This window comes from Bombina bombina, chromosome 9 (assembly GCF_027579735.1).
Source record: "Bombina bombina isolate aBomBom1 chromosome 9, aBomBom1.pri, whole genome shotgun sequence".
NCBI lineage: Eukaryota > Metazoa > Chordata > Amphibia > Anura > Bombinatoridae > Bombina > Bombina bombina.
The window spans coordinates 240,298,453-240,320,366 of NC_069507.1; the positions used below are offsets into that span (position 1 = coordinate 240,298,453).

The 21,914-nt window shown below is 39.0% G+C and overlaps 1 protein-coding gene across 1 annotated transcript in view; it reads left to right on the plus strand.

Moving 5' to 3' along the window:
* Positions 1 to 21,914, plus strand: part of LOC128640521 (guanylate cyclase 2G-like) — a 153,193-nt gene that overhangs the window by 86,912 nt on the left and 44,367 nt on the right. The window contains exons 10-12 of the mRNA XM_053692994.1: positions 6,028 to 6,177; positions 16,220 to 16,306; positions 21,013 to 21,117. Coding sequence (XP_053548969.1) covers positions 6,028 to 6,177; positions 16,220 to 16,306; positions 21,013 to 21,117 — 342 coding nt within the window. The remainder of the gene's footprint in view (positions 1 to 6,027; positions 6,178 to 16,219; positions 16,307 to 21,012; positions 21,118 to 21,914) is intronic.

Consider the following 21,914-nt stretch of genomic DNA (forward strand, 5'->3'; position numbering starts at 1 on the left):
TTATTGGGTGGGACTTTGGGTAATGTAAAAGAGCTAAATGCCCTTTTAAGGACAATGCCCATCCACATGCCATTTTCAGGGCAATGGGGAGCTTAGTTTTTTTAGGTAGTTTTTTTGGGGGGGTTGGTTGTGTGGGTGGTGGGCTTAACTGTTGGGGAGTTGTTTGTATTTTTTTTTTTAAAGGTAAAAGAGCTGATTTCTTTGGGGCAATGCCCCGCAAAAGACCCTTTTAAGGGCTATTGGCAGTTTAGTGTAGACTAGGTTTTTTTATTTTGGGGTGGCTTTTTTATTTTGATAGGGCTATTAAATTAGGTGTAATTAGTTTAAATATTTCATAATTTCTTTTTTATTTTGTGTAAATTAGTGTTTTTTTAAATTTAGTTAATTGTATTTAATTAATGTAATTTATTTAATTTTAGTGTAATGTTAGGTGTTAGTGTAACTTAGGTTAGGTTTTATTTCACAGGTAAATTTGTATTTATTTTAACTAGGTAGCTAGTAAATAGTTAATAACTATTTACTAACTATTCTACCTAGTTAAAATAAATACAAACTTAGCTGTAAAATAAAAATAAAACCTAAGATAGCTACAATGGGGCATATGTATCAAGCTCCGAATGGATTTAGATAAATGTATTTTGTTAATTTAATTTTAGTGTAATGTTAGGTTTTACTGTAAGACAGGTTAGGTTTTATTTTACAGGTAACTTTGTATTTATTTTAACTAGGTAGCTAGTAAATAGTTAATAACTATTTACTAACTATTCTACCTAGTTAAAATAAATACAAATTCACCTGTAAAATAAAAATAAAACCTAAGATAGCTACAATGTAACTATTAGTTATATTGTAGCTAGCTTAGGGTTTATTTTACGGGTAAGTATTTAGTCTTAAATAGGTAATATTTAGGTAATAATAGTAATTTGTATTTAGATTTATTTTAATTATATTAAAGTTAGGGGTGTTAGGGTTAGACTTAGGGTTAGGTTTAGGGGTTAATATATTTATTTAGTGTTAGTGATGTGGGAGGCCAGAGGTTTAGGTGTTAATAACTTTAGTATAGTGGCGGCGGCGACGTTGGGGGCTGCAGATTAGGGGTTAATAAGTGTAATGTAGGTGTCAGAGATGTCGGGGGCAGCAGATTAGGGGTGTTTAGACTCGGGGTTTATGTTAGGGTGTTAGGTTTAAACATAAATTTTCTTTCCCCATAGGAATCAATGGGGCTGCGTTACGGAGCTTTACGCTCCGTTATTGCAGGTGTTAGGCTTTCTTTTAGCCGGCTCTCCCCATTGATGTCTATGGGGAAATTGTGCACGAGCATATAAAACCAGCTCAAAGCAGCGCGGGTATTTGTGTGCGGTACGGAGCTCAACGCTGCCATATTGCCTGCTAATGCCTGGTTTTTGCAAACCTGTAATAGCAGCGCTATTAAAGGTGAGCGGTGAAAATAACTTGCAAGTTATTACCGAGCCGCTCATAACGGAAAACTCGTAATCTGGCCGAGAGTCATTACCAGATGGTACAAGCACCTTAATCTCTCTGAGCAAGTGCTGTGTTTAAAATGCTGGTGCACGGTGCATACTTAAATACACTTTCGAAACAGCTAAACCTTTAATTAGAAGCATTTTTGCTAATCTCTATAACATCTATAACAGAAAAGACAGAGGGCGCCACATAGTGCAGATAAAACAACAACAATAGGTGTGGGATTGCAGGTAAGTAGATAATCTACTCACGTGGTAAAAAGCACTAATATGAAGTGCAAACAGGCCGGGTCCAAAGAGTCGCCCGGCAGACTCCCCAGGCACCAGGATCTAGTCGTGTCTTTGTCCCAGCAAAGAAGATCCAAAGACGCAGTATAGTTCCCACGGTCTCTGTCGGTAGTAGCAGGGGCTAATGTTCTCCAAGACACACTGGATGGGAATTAATACCAACAGGGAGCCCCAAGAGTGCTTGATCCAGAGATGAAAAAATGCAGCAGTGATGTAACAAAACTTCAAATATTTATTAAAAAGTTAAAAGCACATCAACAAGTAAAAACAAATCAACAACGCGTTTCTCCGTGTCACAGCACGGTTTCATCAGGCTATAGAAACAGTTACAAAGCTGCTACACTATTACAAGTATTAACCAATTAGCACCTTTGTAACTGTTTCTATAGCCTGATGAAACCGTGCTGTGACATGGAGAAACGCGTTGTTGATTTGTTTTTACTTGTTGATGTGCTTTTAACTTTTTAATAAATATTTGAAGTTTTGTTACATCACTGCTGCATTTTTTCATCTCTGGATCGAGCACTCTTGGGGCTCTCTATTGGTATTAATTCCCATCCAGTGTGTCTTGGAGAACATTAGCTCCTGCTACTACCAGCAGAGACCGTGGGAACTATATTGCCCCTTTACATTGTCTTTGCTGGAACAAAGACACAACTAGATCCTGATGCCTGGGGAGTCTGCCGGGCAACTCTTTCTGTTTGCACTGCACATTAGTGCTTTTTACCATGTGAGTAGGTTACCTACATACCTGCAATCCCACACCTATTGTTGTTGTTTTATCTGCACTATGTGGCGCCCTCTGTCTTTTCTGTTATAGATGTTATAGATGTTTCGAATTTGTGTCAGGGCACGACACATCAGAGGAGCTGCCTGGGAAGTGTTCCTGAACATTGCCATTCATCTGCATCTGGCTCGTAGATAAGTTCTACCTGCTTTTCTCTGGATACAGTTTTTATTTAATTTTTGTAATTTTACAATACACTTTTTTATATATATTTATTATTCTGGACATTTCTCATACTTATTGGACACTTTTTTCTTTGATTTATTTGAATTTGATGATCATATTTTTGATTTTGACCATATTTTTTTATTTTTATATTTTACTATCACCACTACTTTTATTATTTTTATTACTATTTTTGGTACCATTATTATTTATATTATTTGTATTTAGGTCTATTTCTAGCTATTTATATTTTTAGGTATCACCTAAGATACTATTATTGATTTGGAAGGATATTGCATCATCTATATTATTCTATATACTACTAGTGTACATTGATATATTGACATTATACATTTATACATTCCTAGATATTGTCTAAGGACAAGTATCCCCGCTTGCCTTTACCCAGTAAAACTCCATATACACTGTTACCAATGCACCTGGGTAAGATATGCAAATTAGATATGCAACGTCTCAGGCTTTTTGCTTCTGATACTGTGTTAAAACGCAGCGGTCTAAGATGTTGCATATATAATTTGCATATCTTACCCAGAATCTTCCTGTGCATTGGTTACAATGTGTATGGAGTTTTACTCTGTAAAAGCAAGGGGATACTTGCCTAGATGTGCTAATTGCCTGTGCAATTATTTCTATTGATTTACTTTAATGAAACAGAGGATTTAAATCTCATGCTTTTATCTCCACCATATTTAAAATAAATTTTGATTTTGCCCTGGAATGAGTTTTACAGAGCAGCAATGAAAAACCCTATCTTCTGCTTAAAACTTTAAATAAGTATGAAATAGTTGATCAATAGTAGTTGTTTTACATTTGCTGCTCTTAACTCATTAAGGGACTGCTGAGTGTCAACACAGTATCAGAAGCAATAAGCTTGAAATATTATATATCTAATTTGCATATCTTACCTAGAATCTGGTGCATTGGTAACAGTGTATAAGGAGTTCTACAGGTTAAGGCATGTGTGGATACTTGCCTAGATGTGATAATTGCCTATGCAATAGAATATTTTTCTCTATGTGACCATGTATTATATGAATAACTACCTTTTATGTTAGTGCTGTAGGTTGAACGAAGTGTAGGTTTTGCACATTGCGTCATTTTTTTTTCCAGCTTGCGCACTTAGATTTAAGTCTATAAGGGAGAAGTTAACACAGTCACAATATCCAAAGTCCTGTAGTTAGTGTTTGTCCATTTACTTTCAACTTGTAATGCTTTAACCCGTGCGTGTTACAAGTTTACTTCTGGCTGTGTTTGCACGTGAGCACTAAATAACGCGCCACTTGTAATATGGCCCATGGTTGTATTAAAGGGCCCAATACATGAAATAGAAAAGAGGATACATAGCTTTGTGACTACAATAAAAGAATAGTAGAAATGGTACCACACCCATTTTGGTGCAACCTCTTTAAGACAATATACATACTAACAAAGACAAAAAGAGAGAGATTTAATTGCACTTCATAAAAAACTACATAAAGAAATATTTATTTATTGCTTACACAAATAAAATAGGAACTCATAAAATGGTTATAATAAGTCCCAATAGGTGCTACAATAATTGTAAGGAACAAAAACTCTGACACATATGCAAAAAAACATGGCCAGCAAGCACTAAAGGTAAAAATACAAACGCGTTTCGTTCCTAAGGATGGGCCTTTATCAAGGTGAATAAGTAGTGAAACTGTGCTATCAAGACGGGCAGTTTATATAACATTACCAATCATCAGGAGTTTTAAACTGTTGGTGACAACCCTCTGTTACATCAGGGAGACGCGCATCAGGCCGTAGACAATTTATATACTAGATCTGCTGATAACTAAGAATGGCAAAACTGCTAACTGATAGGTTAACGTGGCAGTCACATGTATTATATTCTTTATATTCAAAGTCACGTGGTGGGGGATATCCTATCAATTATCCTATCTTCCATACCAGAGATACTCATTCAGCTCTTCAGAACAGGTTATGACTATTTAACAAGGTTTAATGTTCCATTTTTTTACATGATTGTAAGGAGATTACCTTGGTTATTGATTGTATTGCCAGCAATAAATTAGTAGTAGTTGTTGTTATTACATGCCCACCTGATGATGGCCTGATGAGGGTCAGTCTGACATAGCAGGGGCCATCTTTCTTTTCTTATTCAAATAGAGCAGACCATTTTAAAAATGTTTCCAAAATACTTATATTTTCAAATGTTCTTATTTCTCATGGTATTCTTTGTTGAAAAAAATACCTAGGCATGTGACTGGAGCAGCAACTTTGCAAAAATGCATTTTGCCACTAGATGTCAGTAGTGTTTGCACATTAATTAACATTGCTAAAAGCATTCTTAGAAAACCTGCTGCCATATAGTGCTCTAGATGAAGGCCCACTGCTGAGCTTAACACCTCCCTGATTTTCAACAATACCATGATGAGAAGTAAAACGGATAATAACAGAAAATTGGAAGCTTTTGTTTTCAACTGGAATTGAATAATTCCAAATTAGAAAAGTACATAAAATTCTGTGTGAGACAGTTTACTCTGGTCTTTAAACATATTGCTACAGACCCTGTTATTAAGGGATGTGCATTCGGCTGTTTTTTAGCAAACGAATGTTGAAAATGGCCGCCGCCAGCAGCATTCGGCTAGTTTCAGAGCCAGATTTCTTCTTCATCTCCAGATCTTTGTGTGTTGCACTTTAACAAGAATAAATTTGGCTCCGAAAAGAGCTGAATGCTGCTGTCAGGGACATTTTCAGCATTCATTTGTTAACAAAAAAGCCCTACTTTAATGTTTCTCAACCTGTACCCAGACATTCCACAAATGCCTAGATACATCCTTACTTTACATATAAAGTGTCAGCATATCTGCATACATTGGGGCCGAATTACTAAAGTACGGACGGACATGATACGATGTAGCGTATCACGTCCGCCGCACATTGAGGCATACGCTGTCGGCATTTATCATTGCAGGAGCAGTTCTTGTGAACTGCTTGTGCAATGCGGCCCCCTGTCAATCACCCCCTGCTTGATAATTTGGCCCCATTGTATCAGTGCAGCATGGGCCAATCAAGGTTTTATGGCTAAATTAAAAAAAAATTGAAATTCTGGCAGGAATAATCAAAGTCTATAGCAAAAGTTATCAATACACTTTCTTTTATGTATGTCTATCTGTCTATATAAATATTTCAGCTAACCTGCATGCCAATCTATCTATCAATATGTATATCTATCTATATTTATTTGAGACAAAACATGTATTCTTTTAAGATAATTACATCTCATTTTATCCACAGGGCCAATCTAGAATATCTCCCATAAGTACACCAACATCTAAACGGTTTGGAAGTTTTGGATCCAGTGCAATCATATCCAGCAACCAGAGCTGTGGTCTCACAGATAAACAAGGCAGACATATATACTACACAACAATAGGTCTTTACCAGGTACAGCTTGCCATGAGTCTGAGCTGATGACTGGAATAGTTTGCCTTGGGTCTGTGGTGATAACTCGTATAGCTCACTTTCGGCTAGATTTAGAGTTTGGCGGCCAAAGGGGTGCGTTAGCTACGCATGCTTTTTTTCTCCCGCACCTTTTAAATACCGCTGGTATTTAGAGTTCACAGAATGGCTGGGTTTTCAGTGCGTTAGGCTCCAAAAAGGGAGCGTAGAGCATAATTTAACGCCACTGCAACTCTAGATACCAGCAGTGCTTACGGACGCGGCCAGCTTCAAAAACGTGCACAATATCCCCATAGAAAACTGCCCCATAGAAAAACAATGGGGCAGTTTGAGCTGAAAAAAAACCTAACACCTGCAAAAAAGCAGTGTTCAGCTCTTAACGCAACCCCATTGTTTTCTATGGGGAAACACTTCCTACGTCTGCACCTAACACTCTAACATGTACCCCGAGTCTAAACACCCCTAACCTTACACTTATTAACCCCTAATCTGCCGCCTCCGCTATCGCTGACCCCTGCATATTTTTTTTAACCCCTAATCTGCCGCTCCGTATACTGCCGCTACCTACATTATCCCTATGTACCCCTAATCTGCTGCCCCTAACACCGCCGACCCCTATATTATATTTATTAACCCCTAATCTGCCCCCCACAACGTCGCCGCCAGCTACCTACAATAATTAACCCCTAATCTGCCGATCGGAGCTCACCGCTACTATAATAAATGTATTAACCCCTAAAGCTAAGTCTAACCCTAACACCCCCCTAAGTTAAATATAATTTTTATCTAACGAAATAAATTAACTCTTATTAAATAAATTATTCCTACTTAAATCTAAATACTTACCTGTAAAATAAACCCTAATATAGCTACAATATAAATTATAATTATATTGTAGCTATTTTAGGATTAATATTTATTTTACAGGCAACTTTGTATTTATTTTAACCAGGTACAATAGCTATTAAATAGTTAAGAACTATTTAATAGCTACCTAGTTAAAATAATTACAAAATTACCTGTAAAATAAATCCTAATCTAAGTTACAATTAAACCTAACACTACACTATCAATAAATAAATTAAATAAACTACCTACAATTATCTACAATTAAATCTAACACTACACTATCAATAAATAAATTAAATACAATTCCTACAAATAAATACAATTAAATAAACTAACTAAAGTACAAAAAAATAAAAAAGAACTAAGTTACAAAAAATAAAAAGATATTTACAAACATTAGAAAAAAATTACAACAATTTTAAACTAATTACACCTACTCTAAGCCCCCTAATAAAATAACAAAGACCCCCAAAATAAAAAAATGCCCTACCCTATTCTAAATTACAAAAGTTCAAAGCTCTTTTTCCTTACCAGCCCTTAAAAGGGCCCTTTGCGCGGCATGCCCCAAAGAATTCAGCTCTTTTGCCTGTAAAAAAAACCATACAATACCCCCCCCAACATTACAACCCACCACCCACATACCCCTAATCTAACCCAACCCCCCCTTAAATAAACCTAACACTAAGCCCCTGAAGATCTTCCTACCTTGTCTTCACCATGCCAGGTATCACCGATCGTTCCAGGCTCCGAAATCTTCATCCAAGCCCAAGCGGTGGCTGGCGATCCATAGTCCGGCGGCTGAAGAGGTCCAGAAGAGGCTCCAAAGTCTTCATCCTATCCGGGAAGAAGAGGCGATCCGGACCGGCAACCATCTTGATCCAAGCAGCATCTTCTATCTTCATCCGATGACGACCGGCTCCATCTTGAAGACCTCCACCGCGGACCCATCTTCTTCTTCCAACGACTTCCCGACGAATGACGGTTCCTTTAAGGGACGTCATCCAAGATGGCGTCCCTCGAATTCCGATTGGCTGATAGGATTCTATCAGCCAATCGGAATTAAAGGAACCGTCATTCGTCGGGAAGTCATCGGAAGAAGAAGATGGGTCCGCGGTGGAGGTCTTCAAGATGGAGCCGGTCGTCATCGGATGAAGATAGAAGATGCCGCTTGGATCAAGATGGTTGCCGTTCCGGATCGCCTCTTCTTCCCGGATAGGATGAAGACTTTGGAGCCTCTTCTGGACCTCTTCAGCCGCCGGATTATGGATTGCCAGCCCCTGCTTGGGCTTGGATGAAGATTTTGGAGCCTGGAACGATCGGTGATACCTGGCATGGTGAAGACAAGGTAGGAAGATCTTCAGGGGCTTAGTGTTAGGTTTATTTAAGGGGGGTTTGGGTTAGATTAGGGGCATGTGGGTGGTGGGTTGTAATGTTGGGGGGGTATTGTATGCTTTTTTTTACAGGCAAAAGAGCTGAATTCTTTGGGGCATGCCCCGCAAAGGGCCCTTTTAAGGGCTGGTAAGGTTAAAGAGCTTTGAACTTTTGTAATTTAGAATAGGGTAGGGCATTTTTTTATTTTGTTTTTTTTTTGTTATTTTATTAGGGGGCTTAGAGTAGGTGTAATTAGTTTAAAATTGTTGTAATTTTTTTCTAATGTTTGTAAATATTTTTTTATTTTTTGTAACTTAGTTCTTTTTTATTTTTTGTACTTTAGTTAGTTTATTTAAATGTATTTATTTGTAGGTATTGTATTTAATTAATTTATTGATAGTGTAGTGTTAGGTTTAATTGTAGGTAATTGGAGGTATTTTATTTAATTAATTTATTGATAGTGTAGTGTTAGGTTTAATTGTAACTTAGGTTAGGATTTATTTTACAGGTAATTTTGTAATTATTTTAACTAGGTAACTATTAAATAGTTATTAACTATTTAATAGCTATTGTACCTGGTTCAAATAATTACAAAGTTACCTGTAAAATAAATATAAATCCTAAAATAGCTACAATATAATTATAATTTATATTGTAGCTATATTAGGGTTTATTTTAAAGGTAAGTATTTAGCTTTAAATAGGAATAATTTATTTAATAATAGTTAATTTATTTCGTTAGATTTAAATTATATTTAACTTAGGGGGGTGTTAGGGTTAGGGTTAGACTTAGCTTTAGGGGTTAAAAAATTTATTAGAATAGCGGTGAGCTCCGGTCGGCAGATTAGGGGTTAATGTTTGAAGTTAGGTGTCGGCGATGTTAGGGAGGGCAGATTAGGGGTTAATACTATTTATTATAGGGTTATTGAGGCGGGAGTGAGGCGGATTAGGGGTTAATAACTTTATTATAATAGGGGCGCGGTCGGCAGATTAGGGGTTAATAAGTGTAGGCAGATGGAGGCGACGTTGAGGGGGGCAGATTAGGGGTTAATAAATATAATATAGGGGTCGGCGGTGTTAGGGGCAGCAGATTAGGGGTACATAAGTATAACGTACCTTGCGGCGGCGTGCGGACAGCAGATTAGGGGTTAAAAATTTTTAATAGAGTGGCGGCGATGTGGGGGGACCTCGGTTTAGGGATACATAGGTAGTTTATGGGTGTTAGTGTACTTTAGAGCACAGCAGTTAAGAGCTTTATAAACCGGCGTTAGCCCAGAAAGCTCTTAACTACTGTTTTTTTTCTGCGGCTGGAGTTTTGTCGTTAGATTTCTAACGCTCACTTCAGCCACGACTCTAAATACTGACGTTAGAAAGATCCCATTGAAAAGATAGGATACGCAATTGACGTAAGGGGATCTACGGTATGGAAAAGTCGCGGCTGGAAAGTGAGCGTTAGACCCTTTAATGACTGGCTCCAAATACCAGAGGGCGGTAAAAACCAGCGTTAGGAGCCTCTAACGCTGGTTTTGACGGCTACCCCCCAACTCTAAATCTAGGCCTTTGAGTCTGAGGGGATGACTGGTACAGCGTGCCTTGAATCTGAGTTGATGTCTGGTATCGCTTGCCTTGAGTCTGAGGTGATAAGTGGTATAGCCTCCCTTGAGTCTGAGGTTATGACTTGTACAGCTTGCCTTGAATCTGAGATGATGACTGGTACAGCTTGCCTTGAATCTGAGGTGATGACTGGTACAGATTGCCTTGAATCTGAGGTGATGACTGGTACAGATTGCCTTGAGGCTGAGTTTATGACTGGTACAGCTTTCCTTGAATCTGGGGTGATGACTGGTACAGCTTGCCTTGAATCTGAGGTTATGACTGGTACAGCTTGCCTTGAATCTGAGGTGATGACTGGTACAGCTTGCCTTGAATCTGAGGTGATGACTGGTACAGATTGCCTTGAGGCTGAGTTGATGACTGCTACAGCTTGCCTTGAGTCTGAGGTTATGACATACAACAGCTTGCCTTGAATCTGAAGTGATGACTGGTACATCTTGCCTTGAATCTGAGTTGATGACTGGTACAGCTTGCCTTGAGTCTGAGGTGATAAGTGGTACAGCTTGCCTTGAGTCTGAGGTGATGACTGGTACAGCTTGCCTTGAGTCTGAGGTGATGTTTGGTACAGCTTGCCTTGTGTCTGAGGTGATGACTGGTACAGCTTGCCTTAAGTCTTAGGTGATGACTAGTAAAGCTTGCCTTGAGTCTGAGGTGATAATTGTTACAGTTTGCCTTGAGTCTGAGGTGATAAGTGGTACAGCTTGCCTTGAGTCTGAGGTGATAAGTGCTACAACTTGCCTTGAGTCTGAGGTGATAAGTGGTACAGCTTGCCTTGAGTCTGAAGTGATGACTGGTACAGCTTGCTTTGAGTCTGAAGTGATGACTGGTACAGCTTGCCTTGAGTCTGAAGTGATGACTGGTACAGCTTGCCTTGAGTCTGAGGTGATGACTTGTACAGCTTGCCTTGAGTCTGAGGTGATGACTGGTACAGCTTGCCTTGAGTCTGAAGTGATGACTGCTACAGCTTGCCTTGTGTCTGAGGTAATGACTGGTACAGCTTGCCTTGTGCCTAAGTTGATGACTGCTAAAGCTTACCTTGAGTCTGAAGTGATAACTGGTACAGCTTGCCTTGAGTCTGAGGTAATGAGTTGTACAGCTTGCCTTGAGTCTGAGGTGATGACTAGTACAGCTTGCCATGTATCTGAAGTAATGACTGGTACAGCTTGCCTTGTGCCTGAAGTGATGACTGGTAAAGCTTACCTTGAATCTGAAGTGATGACTGGTACAGCTTGCCTTGAGTCTGAGGTAATGAATGGTACAGCTTGCCTTGAGTCTGAAGTGATGACTGGTACAGCTTGTCTTGAGTCTGAAGTGATGACTGGTACAGCTTGCCTTGTGTCTAAGTTGATGACTAATACAGCTTGCCTTGAGTCTGAGGTGATGACTGGTACAGCTTGCCTTGTGTCTGAGGTGATGACTGGTACAGCTTGCCTTGAGTCTGAAGTGATGACTAGTACAGCTTGCCTTGAGTCTGAAGTGATGACTGGTACAGCTTGCCTTGGGTCTGAAGTGATGACTGGTACACCTTGCCATGAGTCTGAAGTGATGACTGGTACAACTTGCCTTAAATCTGAATTGATGACTAGTACAGCTTGCCATGAGTCTGAGGAGATGACTGGTAGAGGTTGCCTTGTGTCTGTGGTGATAACTGGTACAGCTTGCCTTGAGCTTGAGGTGATGACTGGTACAGCTTGCCACGAGTCTGAGGTGATGACTGGTACATCTTTCCATGAGTCTGAGATGATGTTTGGTACAGCTTTCCTTGAGTATGAGGTGATGACTGGTACAGCTTGCCATGAGTCTGAGGTGATGACTGGTACAGCTTGCCTTGAGTTTGAGGTGATGTTTGGTACAGCTTGCCTTGAGTCTGAGGTGATGTTTGGTACAGCTTGCCATGAGTATGAGGTGATGATTGGTACAGCTTGCCATGAGTCTGAGGTGATGACTGGTACAGCTTGCCTTGAGTATGAGGTGATGATTGGTACAGCTTGTCTTGAGTATGAGGTGATGACTGGTACAGCTTGCCTTGTGTCTGAGGTGATGTGACTGGTAAATCTTGCCATGAGTCTGAGGTAATGTTTGGTACAGCTTGCCTTGAGTATGAGATGATGTTTGGTGCAGCTTGCCTTGAGTTTGAGGTGATGACTGGTAGAGCTTGCCTTGAGTCTGAGATGATGACTGGTACAGCTTGCCATGAGTCTGAGGTGATGACTGGTACAGCTTGCCATGAGTCTGAGGTGATGACTGGTACAGCTTGCCATGAGTCTGAGGTGATGTTTGGTACAGGTTGTCTTGAGTTTGAGGTGATGACTGGTAGAGCTTGCCTTGAGTCTGAGATGATGACTGGTACAGCTTGCCATGAGTCTAAGGTGATGTTTGGTACAGCTTGCCATGAGTCTGAGGTGATGACTGGTACAGCTTGCCATGAGTCTGAGGTGATGACTGGTACAGCTTGCCATGAGTCTGAGGTGATGACTGGTACAGCTTACCATGAGTCTGAGGTGATGTTTGGTACAGCTTGCCATGAGTCTGAGGTGATGACTGGTACAGCTTGCCATGAGTCTGAGGTGATGACTGGTACAGCTTGCCATGAGTCTGAGGTGATGACTGGTACAGCTTGCCTTGAGTTTGAGGTGATGACTGGTACAGCTTGCCTTGAGTCTGAGGTGATGACTGGTAGAGCTTGCCATGAGTCTGAGGTGATGTTTGGTACAGCTTGCCATGAGTCTGAGGTGATGACTGGTACAGCTTGCCATGAGTCTGAGGTGATGACTGGTACAGCTTGCCATGAGTCTGAGGTGATGTTTGGTACAGCTTGCCATGAGTCTGAGGTGATTATTGGTACAGCTTGTCTTGAGTATGAGGTGATGACTGGTACAACTTGCCATGAGTCTGAGGTGATTTTTGGTACAGCTTGTCTTGAATTTGAAGTGATGACTGGTACAGCTTGCCTTGAGTATGAGGTGATGACTGGTACAGCTTGCCTTGAGTATGAGTTGATGACTGGTACAGCTTGCCTTGAGTTTGATGTGATGTTTGGTACAGCTTGCCTTGAGTTTGAGGTGATGACTGGTTATTGCAAATACAGTTCTGGTACAGCTTGCCTTGAGTTTGAGGTGATGTTTGGTACAGCTTGCCTTGAGTTTGAGGTGATGACTGGTTATTGCAAATACAGATCTGTATCTTAAGTACTGGACTTGGTTCTTTGGTTCTGAGGTGATGTTTGGTACAGCTTGCCATGAGTCTGAGGAGATGTTTGGTACAGCTTGCCTTGAGTATGAGGTGATGACTGGTACAACTTGCCTTGAGTCTGAGGTGATGACTGGTACAGCTTGCCATGAGTCTGAGTTGATGTTTGGTACAGCTTGCCATGAGTCTGAGGTGATGACTGGTACAGCTTGCCATGAGTCTGAGGTGATGACTGGTACAGCTTGCCATGAGTCTGAGGTGATGTTTGGTACAGCTTGCCATGAGTCTGAGTTGATTATTGGTACAGCTTGCCTTGAGTATGAGGTGATGACTGGTACAGCTTGCCATGAGTCTGAGGTGATTTTTGGTACAGCTTGCCTTGAATTTGAAGCGATGACTGGTACAGCTTGCCTTGAGTATGAGATGATGACTGGTACAGCTTGCCTTGAGTATGAGGTGATGACTGGTACAGCTTGCCTTGAGTTTGAGGTGATGTTTGGTACAGCTTGCCTTGAGTTTGAGATGATGACTGGTTATTGCAAATACAGTTCTGTATCTTAAGTACTGGACTCAGTTCTTTGGTTCTGAGGTGATGTTTGGTACAGCTTGCCATGAGTCTGAGGAGATGTTTGGTACAGCTTGCCTTGAGTATGAGGTGATGACTGGTACAGCTTGCCTTGAGTTTGAGGTGATGACTGGTACAGCTTGCCTTGAGTCTGAGGTGATGACTAGTACAGCTTGCCTTGAGTCTGAGGTGATGACTGGTACAGCTTGCCTTGTGTCTGAGGTGATGACTGGTACAGCTTGCCTTGAGTCTGAAGTGATGACTAGTACAGCTTGCCTTGAGTCTGAAGTGATGACTGGTACAGCTTGCCTTGGGTCTGAAGTGATGACTGGTACACCTTGCCATGAGTCTGAAGTGATGCCTGGTACAACTTGCCTTAAATCTGAATTGATGACTGGTACAGCTTGCCATGAGTCTGAGGAGATGACTGGTAGAGGTTGCCTTGTGTCTGTGGTGATAACTGGTACAGCTTGCCTTGAGCTTGAGGTGATGACTGGTACAGCTTGCCACGAGTCTGAGGTGATGACTGGTACAGCTTGCCATGAGTCTGAGATGATGTTTGGTACAGCTTTCCTTGAGTATGAGGTGATGACTGGTACAGCTTGCCATGAGTCTGAGGTGGTGACTGGTACAGCTTGCCATGAGTCTGAGGTGATGTTTGGTACAGCTTGCCTTGAGTATGAGTTGATGACTGGAACAGCTTGCCTTGAGTTTGAGGTGATGACTAGTACAGCTTGCCTTGAGTTTGAGGTGATGACTGGTACAGCTTGCCATGAGTCTGAGGTGATGTTTGGTACAGCTTGCCTTGAGTATGAGTTGATGACTGGAACAGCTTGCCTTGAGTTTGAGGTGATGACTGGTACAGCTTGCCATGAGTCTGAGGTGGTGACTGGTACAGCTTGCCATGAGTCTGAGGTGATGTTTGGTACAGCTTGCCTTGAGTATGAGTTGATGACTGGAACAGCTTGCCTTGAGTTTGAGGTGATGACTGGTACAGCTTGCCATGAGTCTGAGGTGATGTTTGGTACAGCTTGCCATGAGTCTGAGATGATGACTGGTACAGCTTGCCTTGAGTTTGAGGTGATGACTGGTACAGCTTGCCTTGAGTATGAGTTGATGACTGGTACAGCTTGCCTTGAGTTTGAGGTGATGTTTGGTACAGCTTGCCTTGAGTATGAGTTGATGACTGGTACAGCTTGCCTTGAGTTTGAGGTGATGTTTGGTACAGCTTGCCTTGAGTTTAAGGTGATGACTGGTTATTGCAAATACAGTTCTGTATCTTAAGTACTGGACTCAGTTCTTTGCCATTTTCTTCATTAGTTCTTATGGGCCATTTTCAATTTTGAGAAATGAGCAATAAATTTCAGGCTAAGTCTCTCAGGTCCCTTATAAAATATGTAAGAAAAAAAATTCCACTGAAAAATCAGCAGCCCACTGGGGAATGTTCACTTTATTTGGGGATTAGAAAGCAAAAATAATTTCTTGCCATTTTTAGGATACAAATTTGGGGTCTGTCACAATCCTTTAGGAAATCAATGTCAAATGATTTATCTACAAAAATAGCAAAAATAACACTTAGACTTTATTGGGGAATTTTGTAGAAAAACAATTAGATAAACCTTTCTAAATAATTTTGATTGCCCCTTATAGGGTTGAGACAACCTTGTCAACTTTAAAATAGCAAGACATGACATTGAGGCGAGATACTTCACAATTAGCAAAAAGACAATACAGCCTTTAGGAATTATCCATGCAAGGCCTAAGTGTAAATGAAAAATCAGGGTCAGGATAAAGCACTTGCAAGCAATGGTATTACAATAGAATTCAACTGGACTATGGCGGAGCCAATGTCTGCATAAATATATACAAATGGTCCCTCCTCCCATAGCTCTCTCTACCTTATAAATAGTGTGCTGGGTATAGCCTAGCCATGCCCCTAATGCATATCAACCTGTACAGCTCTGCCCTCTATTTGTGCCATCTCCACTCTGCAGTCTGAAGGGACTCCACCCCTGGGTTGCTGCAATTCAGCCCCTGAATCACTCTGAACCCACAGTCTCCCAGTCCTGGATGTCCTCCAGCAAATATTTTGAGGTCTGCTGTAAAATGAAATATATATTTAAAATAATGGCCTAAATTAAAATATTTTAAAAAACTGTTGTGCCAAAATTCTTAACTAATGTTGGTTATTTATTTATTTTTATTTTTGTACCAGTTCTATCCTAGTTCATTGTAAGTGAATCTTTTTGAATTATTTGCTTGCTTTTCCTGTAATATGAAACATATGTTTTTCCCTTGCCCCCAGAGGTTGAAGTAATCAGTGCAGGAAGTCGTTAATACCTATACCTGATTGGCCATTGCAATAGAGATAAGACAAAAATACTCAAGAGGAAGAGGTTAAAGACAGAGATTAATTTCTAATGAGTTGTTTTTATTGTAGGGTAACAACGTTGCTCTGAAGTACCTCAGTGACCAAACAACTGCATCCCATGTTAGAAAAATTTCTATCTTGAAAGAATTTCGAATGGTGAGATATTCCCGGGTAAAGACCGGGTATTCTCTTACAATGTGTAAATGTTCATGCTACATTTAAATTCTAGGATAGGGGTAGCTAACTTTTTTTGAGAAAAAAGAACATTAAAGTTAATTGCTCTCATTAATCCATAATAGATATCAGCAATTAAACTTAAACTGCTGATATAAAGCATTGGTTTAACAAAGATACATTATTAGCTCTACAGAGTGATACCATTTTTTAAAGTTTTATATATACAGTCATGGCCAAAAATATTGGCATCCCTGCATTTCTGTCAGATAATGCACCACTTTCCCAGGAAATTGTTGCAATTACAAATGTTTAGTCATTCTCATGTTTATTTCTTTTGTTTGTATTGGTATGACACAAAAAAATGGAAAAATAATTGCCAAATCTGACATATTCAATGAAAAACTCTGGACAAAATTATTGCCACCCTCAATTTAATATTTGGTAGCACACCCCTTGAAAAAATAACTGAAATCAATCACTTCCTGCATCATCAATGAGTTTCTTACACCTCTCTACTGGAAATTTGGACCACTCTTCTTTCGCCAACTGCTCCACGTCTTTCAGATTGGAAGATTTCCTTTTCTTAACTGCTGTTTTGAGATCTCTCAACATTTCTGGGTGCTTTTTGATGTGTGCTTTGGTTTATTGTCCTGCTGTAAGACCCATGACCTCTTATGGAGACCCAACTTTATGACATTGGGCCCTACATTGCACCACAGAATCCTTTGGTAGTCTTCAGATTTCATAATGCCATGCACACAGTCAAGACATCCAGTGCCTAAAGCAGCAAAGCAACCTCAAAAAATAGGAGTGAACCTCCACTATGTTTGACTGTAGAGACTGTATTCTTTTCTTTAAAAGCCTCATTTCTTTTTCTGAAAACAATAGAATGATGGACTTTACCAAAAAGCTGTAATTTTGTTTTGTCTGTCCACAGCACATTCTCCCAAAAGGAGTTTCTGTGTCAGTAGTGGGGCGCTCGTGGGTCTCCTACCATAGTGTCCCTATTCATTCAGATGGTGACGTATTGTGCGAGCTGACACATTTGTACCCTGTGCCTGATGGTCAGCTTGAATTTTTGATTGAGGTTCTTTATCCACCATTCGAAAAACCCGTTGCAATGGGCTGTAAACTTCTTGACAATGTTGCACACAGTCGACACAGGAACATTAAGATCTCTGGAGATGGACTTGTAACCTTTAGATTGTCCATGCTTTTCCACAATTTTTGTTCTCAAATCCTCAGACAATTCTTTGCTGCTTTCTCTTCTCTATGCTTAGTGTGGCACACAGAGACACACAACAGAAAGGTTGAGTCAATTTTTCACCATTTTAACTGGTTGCAGGTGTGATTTCTATATTGTTAGCACCTGTTAATTGATACAGGTGAGTTTAACTACAAATTACAGGAGCATCACAATCTTGGAATGCAATTATTTCTTACAATTTTGAGAAGGTGCCAATAATTTTGTCCAGTCCATTTTTGTAGTTTGGTGTGGAAAGTGTCAGATTTGACTTTTTTCTCCACTTTTTTGTGCCTTACCAATACAAACAAAATAAATAAGCATGAGAATGCCTAAACATTTTTAATTGCAACAATTTTCTTGGTGAAGTGGTACATTATCTGACAGAAATGCAGGGGTGCCAATATTTTTGGCCATGACTGTATAGGTATATATATATATGTATATGTATATAAAACATATATACGCAGTGAACAACTACTATTTCATATGTGCAAAATAGTTACTCATATACCATTTAAGTGCATACAATGTCAGACCCACATTCTGTAACCCACATTCTGTCTGCAAAACACACAGTAATGTGTAAACAGATTGGGCCAGATTACGAGTGCAGCACTATCATTTGCACACAAGTGATATCAGGTTTTCACATTTGTTTGTGCGAAAGTTAAACTGTGCTTGTATTACAAGTTACAAGTTACAAATTACAGGAGCATCACAATCTTGGAATGCAATTATTTCTTACAATTTTGAGAAGGTGCCAATAATTTTGTCCAGTCCATTTTTGTAGTTTTGTGTGGAAAGTGTCAGATTTGACTTTTTTTCTCCACTTTTTTGTGCCATACCAATACAAACAAAATAAATAAGCATGAGAATGCCTAAACATTTTTAATTGCAACAATTTTCTTGGTGAAGTGATACATTATCTGACAGAAATGCAGGGGTGCCAATATTTTTGGCCATGACTGTATAGGTGTATATATATATATATATATATATATATATATATATATATATATATATATATAACATATATACGCAGTGAACAACTACTATTTCATATGTGCAAAATAGTTACTCATATACCATTTAAGTGCATACAATGTCAGACCCACATTCTGTAACCCACATTCTGTCTGCAAAACACACAGTAATGTGGAAACAGATTGGGCCAGATTACGATTGCAGCACTATCATTTGCACACAAGTGATATCAGGTTTTCACATTTGTTTGTGCGAAAGTTAAACTGTGCTTGTATTACAAGTTGAAATTAAATGAGAACACGTGAGTGCAATCACGATTTACCCAAGAATGATTACCGTAACCTCAGAGCTCTGGTTTACTATTTCGTGAAACTAAAAAGTGTCACAAAACACATAAAAAATATATTACAAAGTACAGTTACACTCTATCTATAGATAAATACTATCTAATAAAAATCATTAAAAAAATATTGCACACAAAAGTTATAAAGGTTTAAAAATGTGAGATATCAGGTGTTAGAAAAAAAGGCAGGCAAAGGGATTTAACATAGAGATATATATACATGTCTAAATGTGTATATGTATGTACATATGTATGTTTATACGGGTATACAAATCTATTTATATGTGTATATATATATATACAGAGAGAAGTGCACTCACAGGAATGAACAACTGGCTCAATAACATTGTTAGCCTGTTCTATGGCGATTTACCACCTGGGTGCAACTTTTTAGCCCAGTAATGCTTTCCTGTAGTATATAAGTCTGATCCCGCCTATCGCGGTCAGTCCAGCGCCGAAATACCAGGCAATTCCTCTCTGAACAAGGAACACAGCAACCCCAGACGATCGTTTCGGCCTTCATTGGGCCTCGTCAGTAAGGTGTAACCATATTCCTCTAAGCACACTGAGCAAGGAGTCCACGTCTGGTTGCCCTTTTTTCCCATAGGGAGACTAAATACATACAGAGAGAAGTGCACTCACAGGAATGAACAACTGGCTCAATAACATTGTTAGCCTGTTCTATGGCGATTTACCACCTGGCTGCAACTTTTTAGCCCAGTAATGCTTTTCACAGAGTAGAACTTTCCTGTAGTATATCAGTCTGATCCCGCCTATCACAGTCAGTCCAGCGCCGAAATACCAGGCAATTCCTCTCTGAACAAGGAACACAGCAACCCCAGATGATCGTTTCGGCCTTCATTGGGGCTCGTCAGTGAGGTGTAACCATATTCCTCTAAGCACACTGAGCAAGGAGTCCACGTCTGGTTGCCCCTTTTTCCCATAGGGAGACTAAAAAGTTATACTCTGTGAAAAGCATTGCTGGGCTAAAAGAAGTTGCACCCAGGTGGTAAATCTCCATAGAACAGGCTAACAATGGTATTGAGCTGGTTGTTCGTTCCTGTGAGTGCATTTCTCTGTGTGTGTATATATATATATATATATGGAGTCTAGTAGATGAAAATATAAAAAAGCACATTTATGCAATATTTATTTTTAATAAAGTGTTATACTATGCATTTATTGTAAATATTTCACAATCCATTGTTCTGCACATAGCAGAAAATGTTCTATGTATTTTTAAATACATGTTCCTATATATATATCTATACATATATATAATCATGTATATATATATATATAGATATATATAGCTATATAGATATATATTGTACCAAAAAACATCAGATATTTTATATATATATTTTATAACTGTGTTGGTTATGAAAAACTGGTGAATGGGTAATAAAGGGATTATATTTCTTTTTTAAACAACAACAATTCTGGTGTTGACTGCCCCTTTAAGGACACATTTGCAGGGCCATTTTACACTTTTTAGATTCAACAACTAAAAGGAGTTGATAAACTCCCAGACAACACTTTTCCACTTATTACCGAATACCCCAAAAAGTGTTTGAATTTAATTTTCATTCTGGCAAGGGCAAAACTGCACTATATTAGGTCATGTTAAGAATAGATACAAATGCTATCTACTTAATCAATCAAAGTTACAAATTAATAATAAGCACCTTTCCAATAAATAAATTAGGCAAATTGATATCCCAACAAATTCATATCCCAACAAACACACATGTCCACTTTAAGGAAAATGCCCCTATTCAGATCTCTAATGATTTCATATTTTTGGGAGGTGAAAATTTTAGGGGTATGAACTGAATTTTAATTGTAATCACAGGAGATAATACTGGCTGATGCTCAGAAATCGTTATGTACTGAAAACAAGCACAAGATTGTCATTAACTCCATGCAGACCTGTGTATATAGGATAAATTGTTCAATAGAAAAAGCTGTGACAAATGCACATGAGCCATACAGTATAAGGGATACTCTTTGGAGTAAGCCTTTTTCGATAGAACATAAGTAGACACTAAGATTTTTGTTTCTGGTACAGCCAATCTGTGTTAAATTTCTAACTATTGTTTTCAATTTCAGATGAGAGAAATTAAACATGATAATCTGGTGACTTTCTTTGGAGTTTGCACTGAGCTCCCGAACATCTGCATTGTTACTCAGTACTGCAAGAAAGGAAGTCTTAAGGTAATGCAACACATGAGGAACTCAGTATGGGCAACAGTATTATAATGAATTGCTCTGCATGAAGAATATAAATCTGTTTTGTTATAGAATGTTTTCCTAAAATCACTTGCAACATTTATCTGATATGAGAAAAGAGAGTTGAAAACCACACTTTACTACTGATTCTAATAATAATAGTATAGCAATAAAACTTTATTCGTTTGGCTAGTACAGTTTATTATATGTGATTTACAAACAAATGATTAATCAATAATTTACAATGAATATTTTAAAGATAAAAAATGTACTTTTAACCTCTGACAAAAGATATTTTATAGAAATCCTTAGACCTCCTTCTGTCAACCCCAGATTTGGGAGTCTCAGTAACCAATCACTGGCTGTGGGATAGCTGAATTATTGAGACATTATTTAAAACATTATCTCCATCAGTGGGTGACCTGCAGAACAGTAGTGTTTCTCAACCGTGGTCCTCAAGTACCCCCAACAGGCCAGGTTTTCATTGTAGCTGAACTAGAGTCCAGCTGAAATAATCAGCTGATGGGGGAGAGCAGGTTAGTAACCATGGTTACTGATTAGCTGATGACTTCACCTGTGCACTGGTTCAGCTATCATGAAAATCTGGCCTGTTGGGGGTACTTGAGGACTGCGGTTGAGAAAAACTGCAGTACACAACCTTTGTATAGCTTTTACTTGCATTGCAGCACAGTTTTTGAGTTCACAAATTCACATTTAAATTTTTAAGATTTGTTATAGATTCTTCCCTTACAATCTTTATTTAAATTATTTAAACAGCAGCG